General features: G+C 41.2%; 1 protein-coding gene across 2 annotated transcripts in view; it reads right to left on the reverse strand.

Annotated features, from left to right (window-relative positions):
- The window catches only part of LOC126187994 (vezatin-like), a 109,655-nt gene that overhangs the window by 17,037 nt on the left and 66,293 nt on the right, over positions 1–26,325 (reverse strand). For both annotated transcript variants that reach the window (XM_049929402.1, XM_049929401.1), the window contains one exon: positions 15,144–15,314. In XM_049929402.1, coding sequence (XP_049785359.1) covers positions 15,144–15,314 — 171 coding nt within the window. The remainder of the gene's footprint in view (positions 1–15,143; positions 15,315–26,325) is intronic.

Here is a 26,325-nt window from a genome sequence, read left to right on the forward strand (position 1 = left end):
TGTTTGGTTAAACTTTAAAAAAATCCATGAAAAATACTTAAAGTCGCTTCAGCACAATTCTAAGATGAATTTCTGTGAGCGCTAACTAAAGATACACTCCTTGAAATGGAAAAAAGAACACATTGACACCGGTGTGTCAGACCCACCATACTTGCTCCGGACACTGCGAGAGGGCTGTACAAGCAATGATCACACGCACGGCACAGCGGACACACCAGGAACCGCGGTGTTGGCCATCGAATGGCGCTAGCTGCGCAGCATTTGTGCACCGCCGCCATCAGTGTCAGCCAGTTTGCCGTGGCATACGGAGCTCCATCGCAGTCTTTAACACTGGTAGCATGCCGCGACAGCGTGGACATGAACCGTATGTGCAGTTCACGGACTTTGAGCGAGGGCGTATAGTGGGCATGCGGGAGGCCGGGTGGACGTACCGCCGAATTGCTCAACACGTTGGGCGTGAGGTCTCCACAGTACATCGATGGTGTCGCCAGTGGTCGGCGGAAGGTGCACGTGCCCGTCGACCTGGGACTGGACCGCAGCGACGCACGGATGCACGCCAAGACCGTAGGATCCTACGCAGTGCCGTAGGGGACCGCACCGCCACTTCCCAGCAAATTAGGGACACTGTTGCTCCTGGGGTATCGGCGAGGACCATTCGCAACCGTCTCCATGAAGCTGGGCTACGGTCCTGCACACCGTTAGGCCGTCTTCCGCTCACGCCCCAACATCGTGCAGCCCACCTCCAGTGGTGTCGCGACAGGCGTGAATGGAGGGACGAATGGAGACGTGTCGTCTTCAGCAATGAGAGTTGCTTCTGCCTTGGTGCCAATGATGGTCGTATGCGTGTTTGGCGCCGTGCAGGTGAGCGCCACAATCAGGACTGCATACGACCGAGGCACACAGGGCCAACCCCCGGCATCATGGTGTGGGGAGCGATCTCCTACACTGGCCGTACACCACTGGTGATCGTCGAGGGGACACTGAATAGTGCACGGTACATCCAAACCGTCATCGAACCGAGCGTTCTACCATTTCTAGACCGGCAAGGGAACTTGCTGTTCCAACAGGACAATGCACGCCCGCATGTATCCCGTGCCACCCAACGTGCTCTAGAAGGTGTAAGTCAACAACCCTGGCCAGCAAGATCGCCGGATCTGTCCCCCATTGAGCATGTTTGGGATTGGATGAAGCGTCATCTCACGCGGTCTGCACGTCCAGCACGAACGCTGGTCCAACTGAGGCGCCAGGTGGAAATGGCATGGCAAGCCGTTCCACAGGACTACATCCAGCATCTCTACGATCGTCTCCATGGGAGAATAGCAGCCTGCATTGCTGCAAAAGGTGGATATACACTGTACTAGTGCCGACATTGTGCATGCTCTGTTGCCTGTGTCTATGTGCCTGTGGTTCTGTCAGTGTGATCATGTGATGTATCTGACCCCAGGAATGTGTCAATAAAGTTTCCCCTTCCTGGGACAATGAATTCACAGTGTTCTTAATTCAATTTCCAGGAGTGTATTCTAAGTGTTGATCACTCTCAAAATTACCTCCAGTTTAGACTAAGTCTAAAAATTATTCAGAAGCTTCGTGCTGTGTGTTTCTTTCACCCCGCCGTCCCCATCACTCCACCAAGTTCTTCCCTCACCGGCCTGCACTGCCGCAGTTTACTTCTCAACACACAGCACCTGCACCTGCACCACATTGATCACCCCTCATCTTATCATTCTTCCTCTAACCGTTCCCAGAACACCTCCATCGTTAAACCACCTCTCCCCCACCTGGCTCAGCCCCTATCAACTCCACGTATGCACTTTTGGCTCTTTTCAAAGCCTCACCCTTACACACATTTTAAGATTTCTCTTCCCATGCCTCATTCACACACCCAATATCCAAATGTAACCTACATGCTTTCACACAACCAAAATTTATGCCAAGTGCTTTTGCACAACAACAGTCTATTCTCAGCACTTCTGCATAACCTATTTCTCTCCCAGGTGGCTCCACACAACAAATTTTTATCCAAGGTGCTTCCACACAACACTATTTTGTCCAAAGTGCTTCCACACAACAAAATCTTATCCCGCATGCTTTTGCACAACACTTTTTAATCTCAAGGGCTACTGCACAACCAATTTTAATCTTGAGTGCTTTCACAAGAAGAATTTTCCTCACCAGTGCTTCCACACACTGATACTTCCATCTTCTTCTCTGCACTTCCTCACCAAGTTTTCTACTCTCTATGTCCAGTCTGTCCAGTCTGTCATGGCATATGGTCTCCTTACAGACTGGCTACAGGCAGCCTGTTCTTTGGCCCTGTCACTCTGGGTCCAACCACACCAGCTAAATGGTCACAGCCACTGGACATCCCAGATGCAGCTGGACGGTCACTGCTCCCATCTGTGACCAACCACATGGGCAGACTCTCAGCAGCTTTACACACCATCTGCTGGATCCAGCTTTCTACACAGTTGTTGAGAGACAGGCCTTGCACCTACCCAGCCAGCAACCAACATTAAATCTGAGGGAAGTGGTCGTATAATTCATAAGGTCAACCTTCCCACAGAGAGACACAACTCTGCCACAACCTGCCTGATCACCACACAGCATCCCAGGCAGTGATGAGGTCGTTGGTCCCATGGACCCATTCTCTTCCACAGGACACTTGACTGAAAGTATCATGGTGCCCAGACTGTATTTAGGTTGGCACTCGGGGCATGGAAAACAGTTCACTCTGCTTTCTCAGCCAGGTGCCAAATGCAGACACATTCCATCAATCAAGAACTCACTTTGTAGCTGCCCCAAAGAAGATGCCATGTTTCGTATCACTGATCAGTTGATGGAGTTCTTGTCTTTGTTTCTATCCCAGACTTGACTGAGTTTCATCATGTTGGGGACTTGAAACCGGACTGACACATACTGAGTCTAAGTGTACAATATTTTATCTGTGGATTGTCCCATCAGGCCTTGAACCTTTGCTAGTACAGTGTATTGTGTCTTTACCAGTGATATTTTCAACCAGTGTTGTTTTCTTCCTAAAGATCTTGAGCACTAGTCCATATTTATGTTTAATTGTTCTTCCACATGAAATGACTTTTTTGTTCAGACCTTCGGCCTTCCCATAAGTACTGCTGTTATTTCAATACTTGATAAGAGACTTTCTTTTCAGTACTGTTTATTCTTTATTCAAGAAGAAACTGCCTTTCTAAATTGATTAATTCTTAGATTGTACATAATACACATTCAGAAAGATGAACATTTTTTGTCTGGCGAACCAGGGGGACGAAGCACAGAGGATAAAAGAGGCATTGTAATTGGAAGAGGAAGGATAAAGGCTATAAAATATGTGGACAATGAAGCAGTGCTGATGGACTCACAAGAGGAGCTACAGAAGATGTTGAACAGTACTGCATAGAGGGCGAGGAGTATGGAATGAAGATAAATGTAAGAAAGACAAAAGTGATGAGAATAAACAAGGAGGAAGCTCCAGTTATGCTCCTAAATGGAAAAAAGATAGAACAATCTTTAATGATGTGGAATGGAAGCTGTGCAGAAAAAATAAGGAGGAGGATATCTATGAGAAACAGAGCATATGAAAAGATGAACCAGTTACTAACATCTACAAGAACTGCAATGGAACTACAAAAAAGATTTCCTAAATGTTATATCTAGAACGTAGCGTTTTACAGCAGTGAATCATGGACACACAAAAAGAAAGAAGGAAGATATTTAGAAACTTTGGAAATGTGGCTATAGAGAAGAATGCTACAGACGCAGTACACCGACAGACTTAAGAAGTAATGAAGAAAATAGAGGAACAAGGAAGATTATTGGAAGTGATTAGAAAGAGGAGAAAATCTACACTGGGGCATATACTGTACAGGGACTGCCTGCAACAAAGAATTATAGAGGGAATGGGGGAGGTATGAGAAGGAGAGGTACGAAGAGAACTGGAATGATGGATGACATTAGAAGATGACGAACATAAAAACAGACAAAGGAAGATACTCAGAACATCCTCTGGTTTAAGCCTGTCATAATATAGGTACACTGAAGAAGAAACAACAAAAATAGACACTGACAAGTTGAGAGGATCTAAATTACTCAGTAACAGTGAAATGAAAATCAATGTAGGTATTAGTTCACCTTGTTGAAGGAGTGGTAATGAATCCAACAAGCAATTTGCTGAAAGAGTATTCAAAATGAAAAATACACAGTATTCACATATTTCCCAACAATACAGAGTAGAAGCTATGTTCCATTCTTATACACTGAAGTTATATCCACATAATTCAGAGCATAATGTTGCCACACATTTCCAAGCATAATGTTGCCCAACTGCACTCCTTAACAGTAGGCAAACTAATTCATGAGGTTACACATGGAGTTCAGGATATTACTATCACTATAAAGCAAAAAGTGTGAAAGCTGCATGAAGACTGAGTTTGCATCAGGACAGGGGGTGACCAGTGTTGGCATTTGGAAGGCAAAAGTCAGACAAATTTTATATCCCTCAATTATTTGTGGTTACAGAACTCCTGATACAAAAAGAGATAATTCACTTGCAGAGGAAGTAATTCAGAGGTAGTGCTGTTCATGTACGTGTTATTATCAAAAAGGATTCAAGAAATTAAAAGTTGAATATTTTACAACTCTGCCATTTAAAATTACTTTTGCTGGTCAGAAACTTGTGGTGGCTATATCTTCTTCTTCTTCTTTTCCTTCATCATTTGTCCCGCGTGCCTGCGGGGTCCGTTACTTGAGTCCATTGCCTCCATTTCGCTCTATCACGGGCTACATCTGGATGGATGTTCACGTATTTAAGGTCTTTGTGAACTGTATCAGCCCAATGTTGCTTAGGTCGTCCTTTGGGTCTACTGACGATGACTACAAGTGTGTATTCCGCCTTGGCAATAGAGTCATCACTGCCCCGTAAAACATGCCCAAACCATCAAAGACGACTCTCACGTATCTTATCTTGGATCGGTGCAACACCAAACTGTTTCCTAATGCTGTCATTAGAAATGTAATCTAAGTAAGTGAGGCCCGCAGTCCACCTTAGCACCTTGGTTTCCATTACACTTGTGGTGGCTATATGCATTCTGTATATGAGGTGCTCTGTAGATCCCTCTGTTACAATGTCGTACTATGCCAAAACAGTGTCACATTCATATATGATTTGCAAAATGTGTCAGTCTGCACAAAATACCCGAATTCACTTTTGAAAGAGATAGTCATTGTAAAATTTCATCTGCAGCCTAAAGTTTCTGTTACTAGAAAGGAGGTTAGTAATGTTTATGAACAGAGGTACTATCAGACTGAGGATGACGAGTGTGGAACCGCGCACGCGCACACTGAGGCCACGTACAGCAACTGCACCTGATGGGAGAAGAAATTTGTGAGCAGTGCGGGGGAGGGGGGGGGGGGGGTAAGGAGGAGACTGGGTGGCAATGAGGGGAAGGGATAGGTGAAGGTGCAATGCTGCCTGTGGCAGCAGGCAGGGACATGGTGGGGACAGGATAGGACTGCTAGGTGCAGTAAGGACATTGGGTGGAGGAGGGGGGAGAGCAGGAAGGGACAGAAGTAGAGGAGTGGAAAAAGAATAGTGGGCGCACTGGTGGAACAAAAGTTGTATAGTGCTGGGTGATGGACAGGAAGTAGCAAAGGTGCTATGCTGCCTGTAGGAGCAGGCAGGGATGTGGTGGGGACAGGGTAGGTGCAGTCAGGACATTGGGTGGAAGAGGGGGGTGGGAGGGGGGAAGAGCAGGAAGGCACAGAAGTAGAGTAGGAAAAGAGTAGTGGGTTAACTGGTGGAACATAGGTTGTATTGTGCTGGAGTGGGAACAGGGAAGGAGAACTTGCGCGACAGACGGGGTCTAGCAAAGGTAGAGGCCGAGGGAGGGGGAGAGGAGAAGGTACTGGGAATGTAGTATATATTGCAAGAAGAATTCCTACCTGTACACTTGAGAAAAGCTGGTGTTGGTAACAAGGATCCAGGTGGCACATGCTGTGGAACAGGTCATGCTCACATAGAAAGCAGCACAGTGGTTGCAGCTTAGTTCGTGTATCACATGACTGCTTTCACAAGTAGCCTTACCTTTGATGGGATAGGCGATGCCTGTGACCGAACTGCATAGGTGATGGAGGAGGGATGCATCCTGCATCAAGGTGTGTTACAGGGATGTGAGCCATGAGGCAAGTAGTTGGGAGCAGGGATGGAGTAATGATGCAGAAGAATATTGTGTACATTCAGTGGTCAGTGGAATACCACTGTGGGAAGGATGTGAAGGATATTCTGCATTTCAGGGCATGATGAGAGTTAGTAGAAACCCTGGCAGTTTCTCCAGTCCTGGGTCATACTGAATCACAAGGGAAGTACTCCTTTGTGGCTATGCAGTGAAAATGTGGGAGTTGGTAGGTGACTGGAGGGACAAGGCATGAGAGATCTGTTTTTGTAGCTAGGGAAGGTAATTTCAGCCCGTGAAGGCTTCAGTGGGACCCTTGGCATATTAAGCCGCGTACACACCGAGACTGAAACATGTTTTCAAAACATGTTTCCGGTAGCTTGATGTGGACACCATTTGGAAACATGTTTCGAAACATGTTTGGAAACACAGAAACATCTATCCGTAGCAGTGTCGGTACAGATCAAAGGAAACAATGTTTCCGGCTAGCTACCACTTGTCACCGCTGCACGGCGCTAGCGTATGTGTGTCGTCAACTTTTAACGATGTTTTTCATTTACTTACCTTTACATAATCCTTCAGTACTTCCACCAGAGCTCCACATACTTCGGGTACTATTTTAGATATTGCTTGTTTCGAAATGCGAAATAAATACGCAAGGCTCTGAAATGAATCTCCTGTTGCTAGGAAACGAAGAGTAACTGCAAGCCTTTGGTTGACTGAAATAGCTTTCCTGAAATTCGTGTCTTTTTTTGAAACAAATGGTGATATCATATTTGCCAGATATTCAAAATCGGTAGGTGAGATCCGAGTATGGAAATACTCAGCTCACGTAGCAGGTTATTTCCGCCAGTTCTTCTATAGAATGTTTTTCTCCACCAACGACGAGGACGCCTTTCATTTTGTTTGTGCAAACCTTCTAGCATTAATAATGCAGCTCCACATATCATTATTGTTTCTTCGACACCAGACATAACGCAGCAGCAGACGATACGAACACAATAACACAAGGGGCATTGCAGACGGCGTGAACACACGAGAAATGTTTGCCGCCAGTGTGGACGGAAACGGAGACCAGAAACAAGGTCGGAAACATTTGCGAAACATCGCAGAAAACAATGTTTCCGGCAGAAACATGTTTCCAGTGGCAGTGTGTATGCGGCTTTAGGAAAGGGACTGCTCGTCACTACAGACGCGATGGCCATGGATGGCTAGACTGTGTGGAAGGGACTTCTTGGTATGGAATGGGAGGCACAGCTCTCGAAATGGAGGTACTGATCGTGTTGGTAGGTTTGAGCTGGACAGACATACTGATGTATCAGTTTTTGAGATGGAGGTCTATATCAAGGAAGGTAAGTTGTTGGATTGAGGAGGATAAGGTGAAGCAAGTGAGGAGAAAGTGCGAGGTTCTAGAAGAATGAGAATATACGGTCCTAACCAGTGGCATCTCATGAATGAATGGGGTGATTGTGCCAAACTGAGGAGCAGGAGGGGGACAACTGCACAGACTTTCATGGGAAGTGTGGTGGGGGAGAGTACTGAAAATGTGTTTTGTTTGTGACCGTCATCTGCTATGGTCAAAAATCTACCATAGCGAGTACAGCAAACTGTAATAAACGTACTAGCTTAACGAACGATGAGTTGCACAATAAGTCTTTTTTTGTGTATTTTGCACTTTTTAATGACCATTTCGAGAACCACCACCTGATCTATATCAGCCTGTGTGGCTATTATGAGTGGACAGTAGTCACAGGTTCTACTATAATCTATTGTTTTGTACGTCACAAACTCTGAAGATGTAGTATTCAGCTGTTCTTCTCACGATGCCCCTCACACTGTAGTTGACTCCTGTACCACTGCTGCAAACACTGCAAAGATGTGGTGAGTTCTTAGCAACAATACTGCTACTTCTCCTTGCTCCTGCAGTGCCTGTTACTTCGTTGCCTTGTTGTAAACTGTTTAGTAATTTCACTTCTGATTTATTGTCGTTAACTTATACGTTGCTATTTTGTGTTAGAAGTAACACTGACAAAAACGATTTTACTAGAAAATCTAATATTAGCCTCTTTTCTGAAATTTATTACTCACATTCTGTAATTAAATTGTATAGCAAGCTTCCTTTTAAATATGTTTTTTTAACTGCAAAAGAATTTTCAGTTCATTTAGTTGATAAGAATACTGAATGGTAAATTCTTTTAGCAAACAACGCCATTTTGAAAAGAAGTTACAAAACACACAGTTTGAGAACTGGCATCTACTTTTAAAAGTAGTTATTTATACATCCCCAGTAGCAATTTGTTGCAATAACATTTCCACCAAAGTATTTAAACATCGGACAGTATTTTCCACATCTGTAAAAATATAAAGAGAAATGAAAATTGGGTACGAACACATTAGTGATTTATGTTGACAAAGTCACATTTTTTAGAAGTAATTACAACCTTCTGAACACTGATGTACTGGTTTGCAGAATTGTTTTTTTTTTTAATGTTTGAGAGCTAAAGAATGACTTTTCTGGAAATTACAAACAGTGAAAACATTACGGTCTTAGACCCTTCTAATTTTGGCACCATTTAAGCAGACTTGTTAGTACATTTCAGACTTGTTGGAGGTAACAAGAATAGAAGCTGGTCTCCAGAGCAGGGTCAGCTACACTTCCATCTATATTACCGGGATGGTCATAGACAATGGATGATTTTGAAAATAACAATATCATTATTGAGGAAGCCATACATAATGTAGAATGATACACAAGTTGTTAATCATAATGCAGATTTGTTCTTCAGACTGATACAGGTTTGCTTGTAAGTAGACTTAAGTCATTAAGTATTTCCTGTGACTGCAGGGTTTCCACAAATTTCACCATGTGAAACTCCCTAATGTTTCCCTGATTTCCAGTTGTAGCATTTTTTCATGACAAATTTTGAGATCTCAAGAGTAAGTTAAGACGAAAGTTGGCAATCTGTCTTTGCAGCTGCAGTACAAGAAACAATAGTGCAAACAAGGAAGTACCTATAAACAAAAATAAAAAACTTGCAAGCAGATGGCGTTTCCTAATATGAGCAAAAATCTTAAGTGCTAACATCATCTTTTGTAATGAACTGTTTTTAGATGGAGAAAGCAAGCCAAATGGTACATATGTTTCATTAAGACCACTAATGTTATTTTATTTCAACAAAACAAAAATTTGGTGACAAAAATTCACATTTCTTTGTGAGTTACAAGACATATTTAAAGTACCTTCACTGATTTCAAAATAGGTCTCTTTAAGGAAGAGGCGGGGAAGAATTGTGTAAAGCAACACTGTAGGTGACCGTCAATAAAATGTTGGTTCTAATATATTCATTATTGTCGGTTATTACCCACTGAGTTATTATGACACATATAAACATATCCAGCCTGCGGGCAAATCGATATGAGCAGATCTGACAGGTAGGGCCTGCATATTAGTGGAACCGAATGGCTTCAGATCAGCAGGCCTGATCCATTACAGATATCTGCAGAAATGATACGAGGAAGTCCACTCGTGTGGCCAGCTATTCACAAGTCACAGATAGCATGTTGATGAAATGAGACCACAGTGATAAATCCAAGAAACATAACTTTTTCAAATACTCTGAGAATCAAGAGTAATCATGACAGCTACCAGCTCAGTGTAAAGATGATTCCTGGGCCACAGGCAGGCATGTAGAAAAGCCTCTCACAACAAAATTTTCAGCCATAGCTTTTGTCAGAAAACGAGAGCACACACCACATTCACAACTCGTGTACATACGACCACCGTCTCCGGCTGCTGTGTCTACAGTCTCTGAGAATCAGATCCAAACAAACCACACTTCATGCCTCCCTGCCTCTCGTCGGCAGCTGCTAGGCTAGCGGCAAAAAGTGGTGACAGCACTGACTACAAACTGAGGGGATGGTGGGAAGTGGAGAAGCAGTAGTAATGAGGGAGTAGGGAAGCGGGACATGTACTCAGCTGCACCCAGCCAGCAACGATGCATGGCACCTCAGTATCATCTACTGAGACAAAAATGAGATTTTACCAGGGTTTTTTCTTTCCAAATTTCTCTGATTTCCCTGACATTGAAATTCCCTGATTTCAAGAACCTGTGGCAACCCAGGACTGTGTGTTTCTTACATAGATTGTTTTAAATGCTGAGGAAGAGTTTTCCAATGAAGAGTTATGTCATGGAATTGTCAAAATCAAATATGATAATTTACATACTTCACAGAACCCTGAAAACGGGCCATTCTTATTAATACTAATGGAAGTACCTCATACACATTCTTTCAAAAGAACTTGGGTGAACAGTACAGTACAATAAGGTCCTTTTTCAAAGCAATATTATCTAAGAATGGTCCACATATTGACGACAGTTCACGTAAAAGTTGATCAAGAAATTTTAGCTTGTAAATTTCATAATTCTGAGAGTAAAGCAGGAGAAAAATCCCATGTTATTGAAAAAAAGAGAACCTTTGGTCTATCTCAAAACTGTGATCAATTGTTTCAAAATACAGACAATGATAAATGCCCATTTCCGAGTCATTTGAATGCAATCTCTTCACTCTCTTTTTTCAATCTGTATCATGATTTTGAGTCACAGATTTCCAAAAAAATATCAAAAATGTGTTTCCTGCCAAATTGCAAATGTTCTAAAATCCTCTCAATCTTCTTGCTGCAATACACATCATCATAGTTTTTCATGTGAAGTATGTTATACAAGACATCTGCGTAACTTAACAGCTTTCAAAATATTTCCAGCAAGAAGAAAATTGTGCAGAAAAACCAAAATACACTAAGACTTCACCACTGCATCACTGTCCCAGTTATCAACCACTGCATCACTGTCCCAGTTATCACTGTTATTCGGAACTCTGTCAAAGAATTGTAGGGATTTGACTTGTGTTCTTCAATTGTGTAGACCAATCGGGATAAGAAGTTCTATCTAACAGGTGAGTGATGGAAACTTTCTCTGAACAAGTTCCTGTAATGTGCAACTTCTTTCGGAAAACAGAATAAATGAAGAAATACCATTCATAATTTGCAAAAATATTTTACATTCTTTAATATTAAAGATGCTTTATTGTGAAACCAAATTCAATACAGGGGCATCTATCTTGACAAAACCTTACTCTGCAGTCTCTTACTCAGTACTGAAGCTCCACTAAATGTATGGTTAACCAACTTCTCTGCAATGGCAAATTCATCAACTGTGTGTTCATCTTGAGCAAACAAATCATTAGTGGTTCTGCTTGCTCTGTCATCAGTAAAATCACAGAATTTTTCATTGACACTATCTTTATGAATATAACGCAGAATTATTGAAAATTGCAATTTACACAATATGTCAGAAGTTTCACCAAGCATTATGGCTACAAAGACAGCCAATTTTATTTCTTGTTTCAGTGATTCCGTAACTACCTCACAAATAGCTTCAATAATTTCATTTTGTATGGTTGTGAAAGTTCCTTGAAATACTGTAGATATACACGTAATTTACTTTGTTAATAGTAGCATCTAACTCATGTCCTCAAAATGGGAGCTCGTATTTTTCTATATAACACACTGAATCAATGAGTCTTTTCAAATTTTCCCTGTTCCTTTTAACTTGTTTGATGTGCTGCCTAATATCACTTCAGTGTTGCTCATTTAGTAAGATGTCAACTCTGTCCTTCCCCTACATTTTTAAATGCAAAAGTGACACAGAGATTTTGGAATTTCGAATCCCTTTGTTGCCCAACTGACAGTCTATTTACATGTGAAAACCCATGCTTATTCATCACCAATATTGCTCTGGAAAACAGCAAACATGGCCAACAGAAAAGTTTATTTGAATCAGGATAACCCGTCAACCAATAAACACTTCCATACTGTGAAACAGAAAAATGTCTAGTGTAATGTTCTCGTTTGCCCTTATGCTCAGAAACTATTTTAGGTAATTGTGGTTTCGTAGCAAGTGTTTCTTAGTTACATTTACCTCAATTATCAGTTCTGAACTTGGAACAAAACCCCTAAAAAACATCACAATGTTCGAAACAAAATCCTACACCATATTTTAGGTTATTACAAACATCTACAGTTAAAGAAATAAAAAACGAAAACAACATTGGGAATGTTTCGGAACATACAACACTGATGTGTGAAAGCGTCATTGCCAGTAGAGGTGAGCAGTGTGGTGCCTTCCCCCACACATCAGTGACAAGTTGCAGCCCCCTCCTGAAAACTAAGTGGGCACACTCCCTCCCATCCCTCCCCTCCTGCCCACAATTCCTAAACAATGTGTGCAGCCATGCCACAGAATGCTTCCCCCTCCACAAAGCTCAGCTTAGATGCTGGTCGACAACATTCCCTCAGTTCCCCCGAGTCAGATCAGAAGAGGGCTATCATCCGGCAGCAAACAGAGCATGTGTCTGAGCTCATTTTCTGGCATAGATTGCAGCATTCAAACTCATGTTCAGTAACAGCAGAATGCACTGCTGTTTGTTCCTCTTCTAAATACGTTCCACAGATTTCAAGAATAGAAGTATTTGTAATATGGGAAAATTTTGAAAGGGCTTGCAGTGCACAACTAGCGCATATTGAGTAAATGCCCGTGGTCCTCGCCCTCAATCCATGAATCTGAATCAGGTAAGGGCTGTGGGATTCTGAGTGGTTACGAAGGATACCTCTAGATGGGCCAAGAATAGGTTAGAGCACAGGATGGTGCCATGTGGTTGCCCATCACTGAACCACTGATCTGGTTCTAAATTATGCATTCAAAGGTGAAGTAATTGAATAGTTGGTCATGGTGAAAAGTAAGGATGTTGTGGATCTGGAGGTAGTTGAGTGTTGGGAAAGGTACTGTTCAATAGCAGCATGACCATGGGCATTAGGGATGTTAGTGAAGAGGGAGGTGGCATCAATAGTGGTGAGCAGGGCACTCTGTGGTAAAGGAATAGGAACTGTGTACAGTCAGTAAAAGAATTGGTTGATACCTTTTATATAAGAGGATACATTATGGGTATTCATTCTGAGGCTCGCCTGTGTTTTGAAAGCAATATGGAAGAACTAAAGGTGGATGGAAAAAGACCTAGAGGGCACCCAAGAACGTGGTGGAAAACAAGAGTGAGAATATTTGTGCAAAGAAGAGGTGTGACCTGGCAGCAAGTGGAGGAAGAAAAGTGATGGGAGGACCGAGCCAAATGGAGAGGACTCGTCAGCATCCAGACCTGGCAGTAGCTGGAGCAGGATCCAGTTACATCTACAACATTATTGGTAATAGCCTTAAGGTGTTAGCCCAGAAGAGTAGAGAATCTCAAGTGTAGGAGGGAGAGGGGGCTGCATAGTTACCAACCACAATGGGGCATCCTGGGTGGTTGGGTGTATGGACTTCAGGAAACGTATAGAAGGTAGGAGTGCAGAGTGTGGTAGGTGTGAGGATAGAGAGATATTCTGGGAAGAGGTTCTGAGATGGCCCTATGGATTTGATGAGTGAGACTGGAGAACCTGTTGGATATCTGAAATGAGGTCACTGTGGCAGGGTTTGTAGGTGGACGAACCTGACAGCTGGTGGAGTCCCTCCACCTGACAATACCCATGGTTCAAACCCACAGTTGTGGAGCCCTTGTTGGCAGGTAGGATTATAAAGTCACAGGCATCACTCATCCCATCAAAGGCACAGCTACTGGCAAAAGCAGTCATATGACCTACAAACTAAGCTGCAGCCACTATGCTGCTTTCTATTTGGTCATGACAACCAACAAGTTGTCTGTCCGCATGATTGCTCACGAACAAACAGTGGCCAAGAGGCAGCTGGACCGCACGGTTGCTGAAGACTTTACTGCTTGGAACCTTCCTATCAACACCAGCTTTTCCGAATTGCACAGGTGGGAATCCTCCATGCAATATCTCCTACATTTCTGTAATCCCCCTGACCTCAACCTTTGCTAGTTCCTGTCCTTTGCCCACCTACGCCCTGCCCCTGCCTGATCTTGCAAGCACCACTATGGCTTCCTCCACCCCTACCCTGCTATCTCTTCCCCTCCCCATCCCAGCTTTCACGTAACTCCCACCATCTGCAGACTGCTTCTCCCAGCAGTTGCAGTTGCTGTACAAGGCCCGGCCACAGTGGCCAAAGACAACGGTCTTGCGTGTGTGATTTGTGAATGTGTGAGTGATTGCCAAAATAGTTCACAGATGAGCAAATCGTTTCAGGGATAATGCAATAAAAGAAGTGATATAGATAAAAATATGTGACAACACTCTTAATAAGGATGGCAACTTACAGATTAACAAGTCTGGGAACCCAGCCAATGGATGTAGCAGGTGCACATTGAAAATATTACCTCTCATGGCACTGGACTGAGCATGAGTGACAACACGGGCAATCGCTTGGCTGTAATGGAATCAGTAACTATATGACAGTCACCAGTTGACAATGGCGAAGGAGTACTCCTCAGAATGCTCATGGATATTTAACTACTTGACATGGCTGGAAGCTCAAGAAAATTGTGTGTTTGCTTATAGTTACAATAGTTTATTTTTGTAATTGAAATGCTGATTTATCCATGGACATATTCTCAACTTTTGTACTTTGTTTAAAAAAAAGTGTAGTTAACCATAGAGATGTTAATAAGTTGTTCTTAATACTTTAAATCATCAAAGTGTTTTTTTTTTTAATTTTATTTTATCAACTACTTGAATCACAAATTTTATTCAATTTAATAATAAACCTTAAATGCTGTGTTGCAGGTTAGTTTAAAATATATATGCTTAAAGGGTCACATTAATAGCAGACAATAAGTATAAAAATCTACAATCAACTACTGGTGTATGCACCATGATGAGTAAAATTATTTATTTTATTTAGGAGATTGTTTTCCTTGAGGCCACAAAGAAGCATCCTGGACAGTTTCTTCAAATTGTGCAACATATTACTAATCACCATTCATTCTGTTTTCAAGACAATATACTCCACTAACCTCAAAGGGTATCGCTCTACGAGAACTCTTGTCGCTTCAGTAAGGCTGTGCACAGCTGCAGTTAAGGCAGACAATAGACCTTCACGAAGACCAGGTAGTGTGTGCCATCGTCGTGTCAGGCTTGGTAGAGATGAATTTTCTAGTCGTTCAACAGAACTACCTGTTACAGAGCTGCAACAAAATAAAAACTGAGAATTTCAAAGTAATTTTCTTCTTACTGTTACCAAAAGAAAGTTAAACATTAAAAATTGTTTTCTAGGAGGAAACAAATGTGTGAGTTGCTTTTAAAACATTCTCTTTGAAAAAATGATTTGTAGCCTGCCAGTATTAGATTGAGGAATGAGGTAATAAGTAATTTGATTCTTCAACACGACAGTTGTGCAACTCAAAATGGCTAGGTAATTTATTTTGCTTTTTATTTACAAAAGCATCACCAGAAACCTGATTTTATATCAGTTGCATCTCTCTGGGGTTACTTTACATAATGTATTGACCATATTCACATGCTTTTGGCTTAGAAACACATCATAAGCTTATTAACTCTTGAAAATATTTGTACTCACATTAACAACTTTTCTCAAATTCATACATTTTTACTGTCAATTTACCAAAAATTAACAAGACAGATAAACCGTTCCCAACATTAAAATCTCATGAGCATGTTCATCATATCAATTACTTCTATTGGCAGTACTAAACATTCCACTTTCTGAAGGTAAGAACATCTAAATCTATATAAATACTTCACAACCCACTGTACAGAGCATGGCAGAAGCTACATTGTGCTAATATTGTCTTTTTTCCCCTGCTCCATTCACATACTGAGTGAAGGAATAATGATGTCTAAAGACCACTGCACTTGCCCTCATCTCTCTTCTCTTCTCCTTATAGTCCCTACAAACAATATAAGTTGGTGGCAGGATAATGACTGAATAGTCATATTCAAATATAGGTTCTCTAAATTCACCCAACAGTGTTTTGTGGGAACTAGTTGTCTTCCTTTCAAAGATTTCCATTTCAGTTCTATGAGAATTTCATTTACACATTCATATGGATTTGCTACAATCTTAGCAGTACAGTTCTGATTTTATTCAATGTCTGTTGTTATGCCTACCTGATAAGGACTCCAAACACTGAAACAGTATTCTGGAATTTGATGTAAAAAAATCTTTTACATGATTTACTTTACAAATGCACCACTCTCTCCCAGAATTTTTCCAATAAATTCAAGTCTCCCATTCACCTTCCATAATGGTGGTTTTACTTGGTTGCCCAATTTCACATTATTTCTTAGTATTGCACCTAAATACTTACACAATGTGTCAGGCTCAATATATTTACCATCAAACCTGTAATCAGGTACTATACTACGCTTTCTTGTACTATACTATGCTTTCTCTTTATTATATGCATTATCTTACATCTATCCAGATTTAAGGAGAGTAGCCATTTATTCCTTACAATCTACCAATGACAATACTTTTCTGTGCACAACTGCAGCATCAGTGAGCACTTTCATTGTGTTGCTCAACCTGTCTGACAAATTGTTTATGCATACTGAAAATATTAATGGTACTATTACACTTCCTTGGGACACTCTCACTATTACATTTGTTTTTATGGAACATTTGTCGTCCTGTATGACAAACTGGATTCTATTAGTCTAATATTCCTCAAGCCATTCATATACTTGTGATGATACTCTGTATGGTCTGATATTGGTTAGCAGTCAATGATGTGGCACAGGATCAACGATATTATGGAAATAAAGGAAGTCACAATTTACCTGATCACCTGTATCTGTTTTCTGCAAGATCTTGTGTCTAAATACTATGTTTCACACAAATGTTTTTCTACTTAATTTATATTGATTCTTTGAGAAGAGCTTGTTTCTTCCATAAATGTCTTGATGTTTGACCTTAGAGTATGCTCTAGGAGCCTGCTACATACAAACAATGTAATTTGTTGGGCGTGTGACATGTTTATACCACGAAATAACATATTCTACTTTCATCCACTTAGGTTCACAAAAGATGTTTGTGGAAACTGAAAATGTAGTTTAGGTAGTTATTAAGTGTGGAACATCCGACGGTGCACGTCCTTGTGTCATATACGTGCAGATGGATGCAAAAGGAAGTCACCTCAACAAGGGGTGACGGCGAATGTGTGCTTATGCTTTGGCAGGTATGGCTCGTGGTTTCCGTACTAGGGAATGCTGCAATTAACCTAGACCAAGGGCTACACTAAAGATTAGTCTGTCGCCACAACCAAGCTAGCAGGAGTGGATGGGGGGAGGGGAGGAGGGGAGGGGGAGGGGGGTCAGAGGGGCAATATCACGCACTAGCCAAATGTTTAGATACTGCATCTTGTTTCCATTTCATAATCAACTACAAACCAACATCAAGATAAAGTCCCTATGTCTAGGATACATGCAGCTTATTCATCCCCCAATGTCACATTTCCTGACAGTTTACCACCACAAATAGTATTAAAAGATGTGTTCTGGAGAGGCCTTTAATACAGTGTATGTTAGCTTTGTTGCAAGGTTACTGGTTTTGGTATTTTTATTTCTGAACTTCACAAAGTTTATGTTTTGCGCACTCGAACCATAGTGTTTGAGTTTGCATGACAAAGCATTGACTTTTCCATGATTTCACAGGCCTTAAACTGTGACTGACTGACATGAGCAACCGAGCAACTGCCACAGTAATTTACAGGCCATATCTATACTTATGTATTACTAAAACTAAACTCCAGCCAAACAGGCCTTGGAAGGCCCAACAGTACTGACCAGCTGCCATGTCATCCTTAGCCCACTGGTGTCACTGGATGTGAATATGGAGGGGCACGTGATCAGCGCACCCGTCTCCAGGCTGTATGTCTGTTTACAAGACCAGAGCCGCTACTTCTCAGTCAAGTAGCTCCTCAGTTTGCCTCACAAGGGCCGAGTGCACTCTGCTTGCCAACAGCTCTTGGCAGACAGGATGGTCACCCATCCAGGTGCTAGCCCAGCTCAACAGCGTTTAACTTCGGTGATCTGACAGGAACTGGTGTTACCACTGCGGCCAGGTCGTTGGCTATGTATTACAAAAATATGAATTTTAAGTGATACAATGCACACAACCACTATCTGCATCATACATTGCTCTGTTAAAATTGAGTGTACACCCTGCCTGGATTTACACATTTTTCTTCTCGATTCAAGTTTACATTGGGTCTGGGTGCACCAAATGCCTTCACTTTCATACTAACCATACGTTCCATAATTTTACCTAATAAACTGCACTCTGAATTCATACTGTGTTGTGTTCAAACTCGTGATGTGCTGCTGTTATTTGCAAGAACATAAAACTCACTAAATTCATGTGTAACACACTCACAAAAAGAAAATTGCTAGTAACACGTGTTACTGCAGTCAGCAAGCTAGGAAACTAAAGTAAAACAGGGAATTTTCACATACGGGGTATATTTCGTGTAAAATTTTTGAAAACATTATCAGCGATCTTTAAAATTAAAATTTAAAGATTAAAAACAGTCTTGATCGCAACTTTTTATTTTTATTGGAGTGACTGGTTTAGATTCTATTTAAGAACTATCTTCAGACTCCAGAATGGTGGGTGGACTCTGTGGTGCAAGTTGCGCCGACCCTCGACGCTGGAATAACTGCAAGTTACTCCACCCACCGTTCTGGGGTCTGAAGATGGTTCTTATAATTCGTGTGCTTCTCCTCAAATCATTCGTGGAGGGAGGGGGGGGGGGGGGGGGGACGACCTGTCTAAAACACTATCAAAACAATAATACTAAACATTGATTGATGACACATCAAAGCATAATAGAGATATACAGAGACCCAACTCAAAAGCAAACTTTCAGCAACTGTGTTCATACCCTTCTGACATAATGAGTGTAACAAAAATTGTTTGCACGTCGGAAGGACACCCTTAGGCTGAATCACCAGTCTTCAGGATACCCATAGGACCTGTACTCTGAGGAAGCCACGCCCCAAACTTGTCTGCTGTATAGAGCTAGCGGCATTTCCAGGTGCAGCCTTAAAACTAGTTACTACCTGTTCGAAAAACATTGCTCGATTTCACATATCGACAGTTCCAAAAACATATTATTTAAGCCTGTCTGGAAATTATAGGAAATGCATTCTGAAACTGTAAATTCTGTAATAAGTTATGTATTTTTATATATATTTAGGGGTGACTACACCTCAGAACCTCTAATTATGAGCCGCACCAGTGCTTTGGTGTCACGACTTGGCAATGCCTTAGAAGTCGAGGAGAAAAGTGATGCTGGCAAGAATGTTAATGATGGAAGAAATGAAGACTCATGATGAGAACTGTCATTCATTCTCTAATTCCAAAGTATTACATACATACTATGATCTACTGTGAATTACAAGTTATGAACCATCTCCATTGCCTGAAATTGTAAAAGTAAATATACAGTGGAAACTTTGCCGTTACAATACAGAAGAGTTACTTCAAACTGAATTATGTCATTCCAGTAATTGCAATAGATCAGAGCTCTCTTTCAACATCTGCCTCAACTTCAAAAGGAGAGGTCACAAGGCACGGTTTAATGGCACTGCGTAGCAGGTCCACTCAAGCAATTAAGTTCAAGAAAGGCAACCACAAATTACTTGTAAGGTAAAGCTGGCACACTCATGCCACCAGGTGAGAGATCAAACATGGAGTACACCCAAAAAAGCCTGTAACATTCTAAGATCTATAATTCTTTGCAACCAATACATTACCCTTTTGTAAACTGGACCGATCTGTGCTGCTTTGCCAGTCATAAGAGAGTATTTGCTGTGGGATTGAATCTCAGTAAATACGAGCTATGAAAGAAGCTAGGTCTGTGGCATTGTTGTTGTTGTCGTCATCAGTCGTCTTCAGTTTGAAGAATGGTTTGATGCACATCTCCACACTAGACCATCCTGTGAAAGTTTTCTCATCTCTGCACAACTACTGCAACTATTTGAACCTGCTTACTACCTTCAAGCCTTGGTCTCCCTCCTCAATTTTTAGCTGCTTCATTTCCTTCAATCATTAAGTTGAGGTTTCCTTGATGCCTCATAATGCGTTTTATCAAGCAAACCCTTTTTTAATCAAGTTTTGCCAAAAATTTCTTTTTTCCTTTATCCAATATAGTTATTATTTGAGCTAGTCATCTAATCTTCAACATTAACAATGTACAGAAAATATATAGATTACTACTTACCATCTGTTAAGTTGCAGTCAGGGACAATTAAAAGACAGTTACACGTCAGCTTTCAGGCACAGCCTTCATCAGAAAATGACACATGCGCACATTCATTCACACAAGCAAGCACACCTCACACACATGGCTGCCAGCTTGGACCAGAATGACAAGGTGTGGAGGTGGCGATCATTGCTTGTGTGAATGAATGTGCGTGTTTCTTTTTCTGGTAAAGGCTGTGGCCTAAAGGTAATGTGTAAGTGTCTTAACCGTGCCTGTTAGCAACTTCACACGTCATCTTCATGGTATACAGCAAGCTATCTTTTCCTTACATTGTTGATATTCCAACCTGGAGTTTTTTACTGTTTAATCTTCAACATCTCTTTGCAGCACCACATTTCAAAAGTATCTATTCACTTCTTGTCTGTACTGCTTATTGTCCATGTTCACTTTTGTATAAGACTACACTTCACTTCACAGAAATATCTCCAGCAACAACTTCCTAAAACTTAAATTTACATTCAGTTTTACTAACTTTCTCTTTTTCATAAAAACTATTCTTGCAATTGCCAATCAGCATTTTATATCCTCTCTACTTTGGCATTGTCAGTTATTTTGCTGCCCAAATAACAAGACTCATCTACTACTTTCATGGTGTGTTCAATGTAAAATCCAACTGGAATTCCATCAGGCCCTGGTGGATTTAGTTGTTTTTCAATACCGGTGTGGTTAACATTGAAATCACTTATTTGAACATCTGTGCAGTGATCAAACATTGGTGCAGTATCATCATCTTGCACAAATACATTTTCAAATACAGAATTTAAAATTTCTGCTTTCTGTCCAATCTCTTCAGTTTTGATACCAGAGGGATCCAAGAGAGACTGAATGAAAGGTTTGAATCCATTCACTGACTTTATATATGATCAGAACTTTCTAGGATTTTCTGATAAATCATCAAGATATAACTGAAAAAAATACTGCTGGCTTTATGCACTGCTCTTCTCGCATTGCACAAGTTGCTATAAACTTTTCTGCATCTTCATCCTTGCAATCTCTCTTATAGTGAGACTGTAATACACTCTGCTTTTCTAATATTCTATAAAGGATACATTTAAACCAAGATTGATCTTTGCTGTCTTTTATTACTTTACTTGCAAAGTACTTATGCATACCATGATTTATAGCATCTTTCAACTTAAACCCCAATTTTTCTGCATTTCCCAGATCTGACTCAAATATTGTTAGTTAATCTTTTATCATTGACAGTGACTTTCTATCAGTTCAATTAAACATTAGTACTATCTGAGCTTTCTTGATGATCTTTTTGCAATTGGTGACAACTGTTCCTGTAACAGGATCATGGTCACTTTACTGCTATGACTCTCGAAAAGTTTGGATATGTTTGTAATTAGGTGGTCTAGAATATAAGTTTTGCGTGCCCATATTATATGCTGGTCGGCAATTTTATAACAAAGCCCCAATGCCATTCTCTGTGAGCCAGAATTTTCATCTCCTGGAATCTTATTCAATGATCATTTTCCAATATACTCTCCACAGTCACAGGCTGGCTAATTCATTCTGCTTTAAATAGCATTTCTGCTCTGCATGGCATTAAGCTACAACTGATTGTTGTGGTCAATACAGTTATTATCATATTTGGTGAGATGTGGCATACAATAAATGTCCTGAAACCAAGGTCATCTTGCAGTGGTGACTGTATGTCTGATCTCTGCTGGCAGTCAGCACATCAGTTTCAGACTATGACTTTGCAACCAGCACCTGATTCTACGGGTTGTGGTACTACAGTACTGCAGGATTGTAGAAGGTTTTCTGGTCTCCCCATATATATCACTGATCCTCATTTGTTTCATGTACAAAATGTGGATCAAAAATCAATCTTACTAAACCTGTGTTTTCTAAACTCGTACGTAAGTGGTTCTTATTTTGATTACAAATGATTATTATTGAAAATCCACCGCTGGGAAAAAAATTGGTACACCTGGAAAGATGACGTCAATTATGACTATTATGGCATATGCCACCTAGGGTATAGTAGATGTACTGATAATGGTTTCAGCATTGTCCATCAACAGACAGCATAGTGGCATAGCTACCAGAGTGCCACCTGCATTTACTCTTTAAGAAGGAATGCTCACAGCTAGAAGACTCAGTGTGGTGCAGACATGTGAAGCAAACTGGAAAACATGCCACAGAGATGCACATGTTTCCTAAAGCCAGCTGAGCAAGTTTAAAAGGGTCACATTTTGGCTTTCCAAGTGACACAACAGTCCTTTTGGAGATTTATTACACAAGTTATAGATGATGTATCAGTTGTGCAATGATGCTGGTATCAGCGGTCAATGAACATTCTCACACCCGTAGACAAGGATCTGAACTTCTATGCAGCACAGACACATGCCAAGATCTTTATACTGTAAGGGCAGCAGTGGTAGATTGTGCAGCTACCACACACACAGATAAGAGGGCTTGTGAGCCCAGAAGTGTCAACACGAATTGTTACAAATCAGTTATTAGCAGTTCTACTATGGGCACGCACATCTCTAGCCTGCTTTCTGCTCATACCAGGGCAGTGACTTCCATGGTTCCACTGGTGCCATCAGAGGACCACTTGGAAGATGGTCTGGTGCATCACTGTCTTCAGTGATGAGAGAAGATTCTGTCTGCACACAAGTGATGGTCATTTGCACTTACGATGTAGACCCGGTGAGCGCTGCCTCACAGAGTGCATCCGTGCCATACCAGGCCTTATGGTCCGGACTGCCATAAGCTACAACCCTTATTCATCTTCTGGAGGCGGTGCTAACCAGTGCTTGGTATGTGCAGAATGTTTTTAAACCCGTTCTTTTGCCATTTTTGCAACAGGGTAATGATCACCCACACACAGCCTGTAAAACCCAAATGCTCTGCACGACATGCAGCAATTTCCCTGGCCAGCACAATCTCTGGACTTGTCTCCAATCGTGCAGGTGTGCGATACGATGGGGCGAGATGTGACTTGTGCAACTCATTAACCAACAACTCTTACAGAACTATGTGAACAGGTCTAGCAGGCATGGCATATTGTATCCCAGGACAGTATTTGCCATCTGTACAATCAACTGGATGCCAGAGTCAGCGCTTGTCCTAATATTGGTGTTTCCATATGGGTCGATACCAAGTACTTCGGAACCAATTGTACTATTGATCTGTAAATGTAATCATTTCATGTACTCCATAATCATTGTTGCAACAATAAATCTCGAGTGAATTGAAAACCTCCAAAAGGGGGTACTATTTTTTTCCATCTGTGTAGCTCCTACTTTGTAAGTTATCATGTTAAGATAGCTTTCTTCATGCTACATGAACAAAATATCTCATTTAGCACAAGTCCACATGCACAGGTTTCCAAGACACAAAATGGCCAAGTTTGCTGTCTGCTCTTTGGGTCATATCCTAAAAGTGCAGTTTACTGTCTCTCTCTATCTCCACAGTAAATCCAATGTTTACAAGATTGCCAAAAATTCATACGGACATGATAGCCGCTGACTGCATGAGCCCTCTGCTCACTACCTATTGGCTGACAAAATACAGGAGGTAACTTTGGGTTTGAAAGTTGGACGCTGTGCAAACCACATTCTAAACTCCACTGACAATACTGATGTCAGGAAAAAGGTCGTGCCATAACCACCCTGCTTGTACAAAATTGTTATTTAGAATGCCATCACATGTTGTTTGCTCCACACATATCTGGAATATACATGGACGAGACAGAAGTCACAGGATACCTCCTAATATTGTTTTGACCTCCTTTTGCCCAGAGTAGCCCAACAATTTCACGTGGCACGGACTCGACAAGTTGTTGGAAGTCCCCTACACAAATACTGAGCCATGTTGCCTCTATAGTTGAGCATAATTGCAAAAGTGTTGCCAGTGCAGGATTTTGGGCACAAACTGACCTCTCCATTATGTCCCATAAGTGTTCGATGCGATTCATGTGGGGTGATTTGGGTGGCCAAATCATTCACTCAAATTGTCCAGAACATTCTTCAAATTACTCGAAAACTGTGGCTCAATGACATGGTGCATTGTCATCCAAAAAAAATTTCATCACTGAATGGCTACAAATGGTCTCCAAGGAGTCAAACATAACCATTTCCAGTCAATGATTGGTTCAGCTGGATCACAGAACCCAGTCCACTCCGTGTAAGTACAGCTCACACCATTCTGGAGTCACCAGCAACTTCCATGTTATGCTGTTGACAACCTGGGACCATGGCTTTGTGGGGTCTGCATGACACTTGAACTCTACCGCATCAGCTCTTACCAACTGAAATTGGGATTCATCTAACCAGGCCATGATTTTCCAGTCATCTAAAAGTCCCACATACATGGTCACGAGCCCAGAAGAGGCACTTAAGATGATAACGAACTATTAGCAAAGGTACTCGTGTTGATTGTCTGCTGCCATAGTCTATTAATGCCACATTGTCCTCACAGATATTTTCGATGTTCATTCTACATTGATTTCCGTAATTATTTCATGCAATGTCAGTTGTCTGTTAGCACTGGCAGCAAACACCACCGCTCTCGGTCATAAAGAGAAGGCTGTTGACACTGTGTTGTCTGTGGTGAGAGGTAATGCCGGAAATATGGTATTCTCAGCAATTTCTTGACACGACACTGTGGATCTTGGAATACTGAATTCCCTAAAAATTTACAAAACCCCATCATGCTGGGTTCAAAGTCTGTGTTAATTCCAGTTGTGCAGCCACAGTCACATTGGAAACCTTTTCACGAGTCGCTAGAGTATAGACGACAGCTGCAATAATGCACTGCCCTTTTATACCTTGCACAGATGATACTACCACCATCTGTATATGTGCATAACATTCATTATCCCTCAACTTGTGTCATATCAGTGCATGAGAGTACATGTTTACAAACTTTTGTGGTGATGCAAGTAACATAAGTGCATATATTTTCATGTGTGTATATTTCTGATTTTATTTCTTATTTGTTCTTGAAGCTGTTGTAACTTTTGGCATTGTTTTTATCACCAGGTACCTTGATAATGCTCAAGCAAGCGAAATTAGCTAACAGTTAAATCATGAAATACAGTGATTATTTCAAAAATAATACAGCCTATGCAGGAAAATGACTTCCGTCAAGAAAAAAAAATGATAGTCTCCAATGATATAGCTGTTAGTCCAAGTAGAGCCAGTGTAAGTCACACTGAAACTGGTACCTGACAAATTTCCATTAGACATTATTAGTCCATTCTGCCACAATATTACGCCATGTACTTCTTACAAAGCATTGTCGGATGACAGAAAGTACTCCAATGAGTTTTCCACTGTCACTTGCAGGGGCAAATATATTTATGGGACATTTCAAAGATTTGGCACTAAGGTTAACTTCCCTCCATAAGAATGCTTTCACTGGTGAATCAACATTATATTAACGTGGCCTCATGGTGGCACTAAGTAGACAAGTTCCTTTTCCATATGAACAGCATCCATACAAATATAAAATTTATCTGTCGAGGTAGAGAGAAACCCTTACTTATAACTGACTTGATTTGTACCTAAATGTGTAAAGTTTTCTTCAGATAATACAAAAAAAGGGCTGCCTAAACAGAACAGGACTGCCTAAACACATTCACTTACATAGAAAGATTTAATTATGACACTAACCATTTGGAACCATGATTAGAATGCCTAAAGCATGTGTTTTTAAAAAACAGCCATGGGAAGAGTGACACCTAGAACTGCATTCAAGTATAAACAAAGGAACAGCTCTGACATGCCCGGGACAGCCGAAAAACTGTCTGCAATTCTGGCTATTGTGGCAACATATCCAGCAAATTAAGATGTATACTTCAACAGCAGTGGTTGGAATCATTACTCTTGGTGCCAAAGGAGATTGAACATACATGACTACTGGTAAAAGACAACCACTGACTCATAACACT

This window comes from Schistocerca cancellata, chromosome 5 (genome assembly GCF_023864275.1).
Source record: "Schistocerca cancellata isolate TAMUIC-IGC-003103 chromosome 5, iqSchCanc2.1, whole genome shotgun sequence".
In the NCBI taxonomy this organism is placed as follows: domain Eukaryota; kingdom Metazoa; phylum Arthropoda; class Insecta; order Orthoptera; family Acrididae; genus Schistocerca; species Schistocerca cancellata.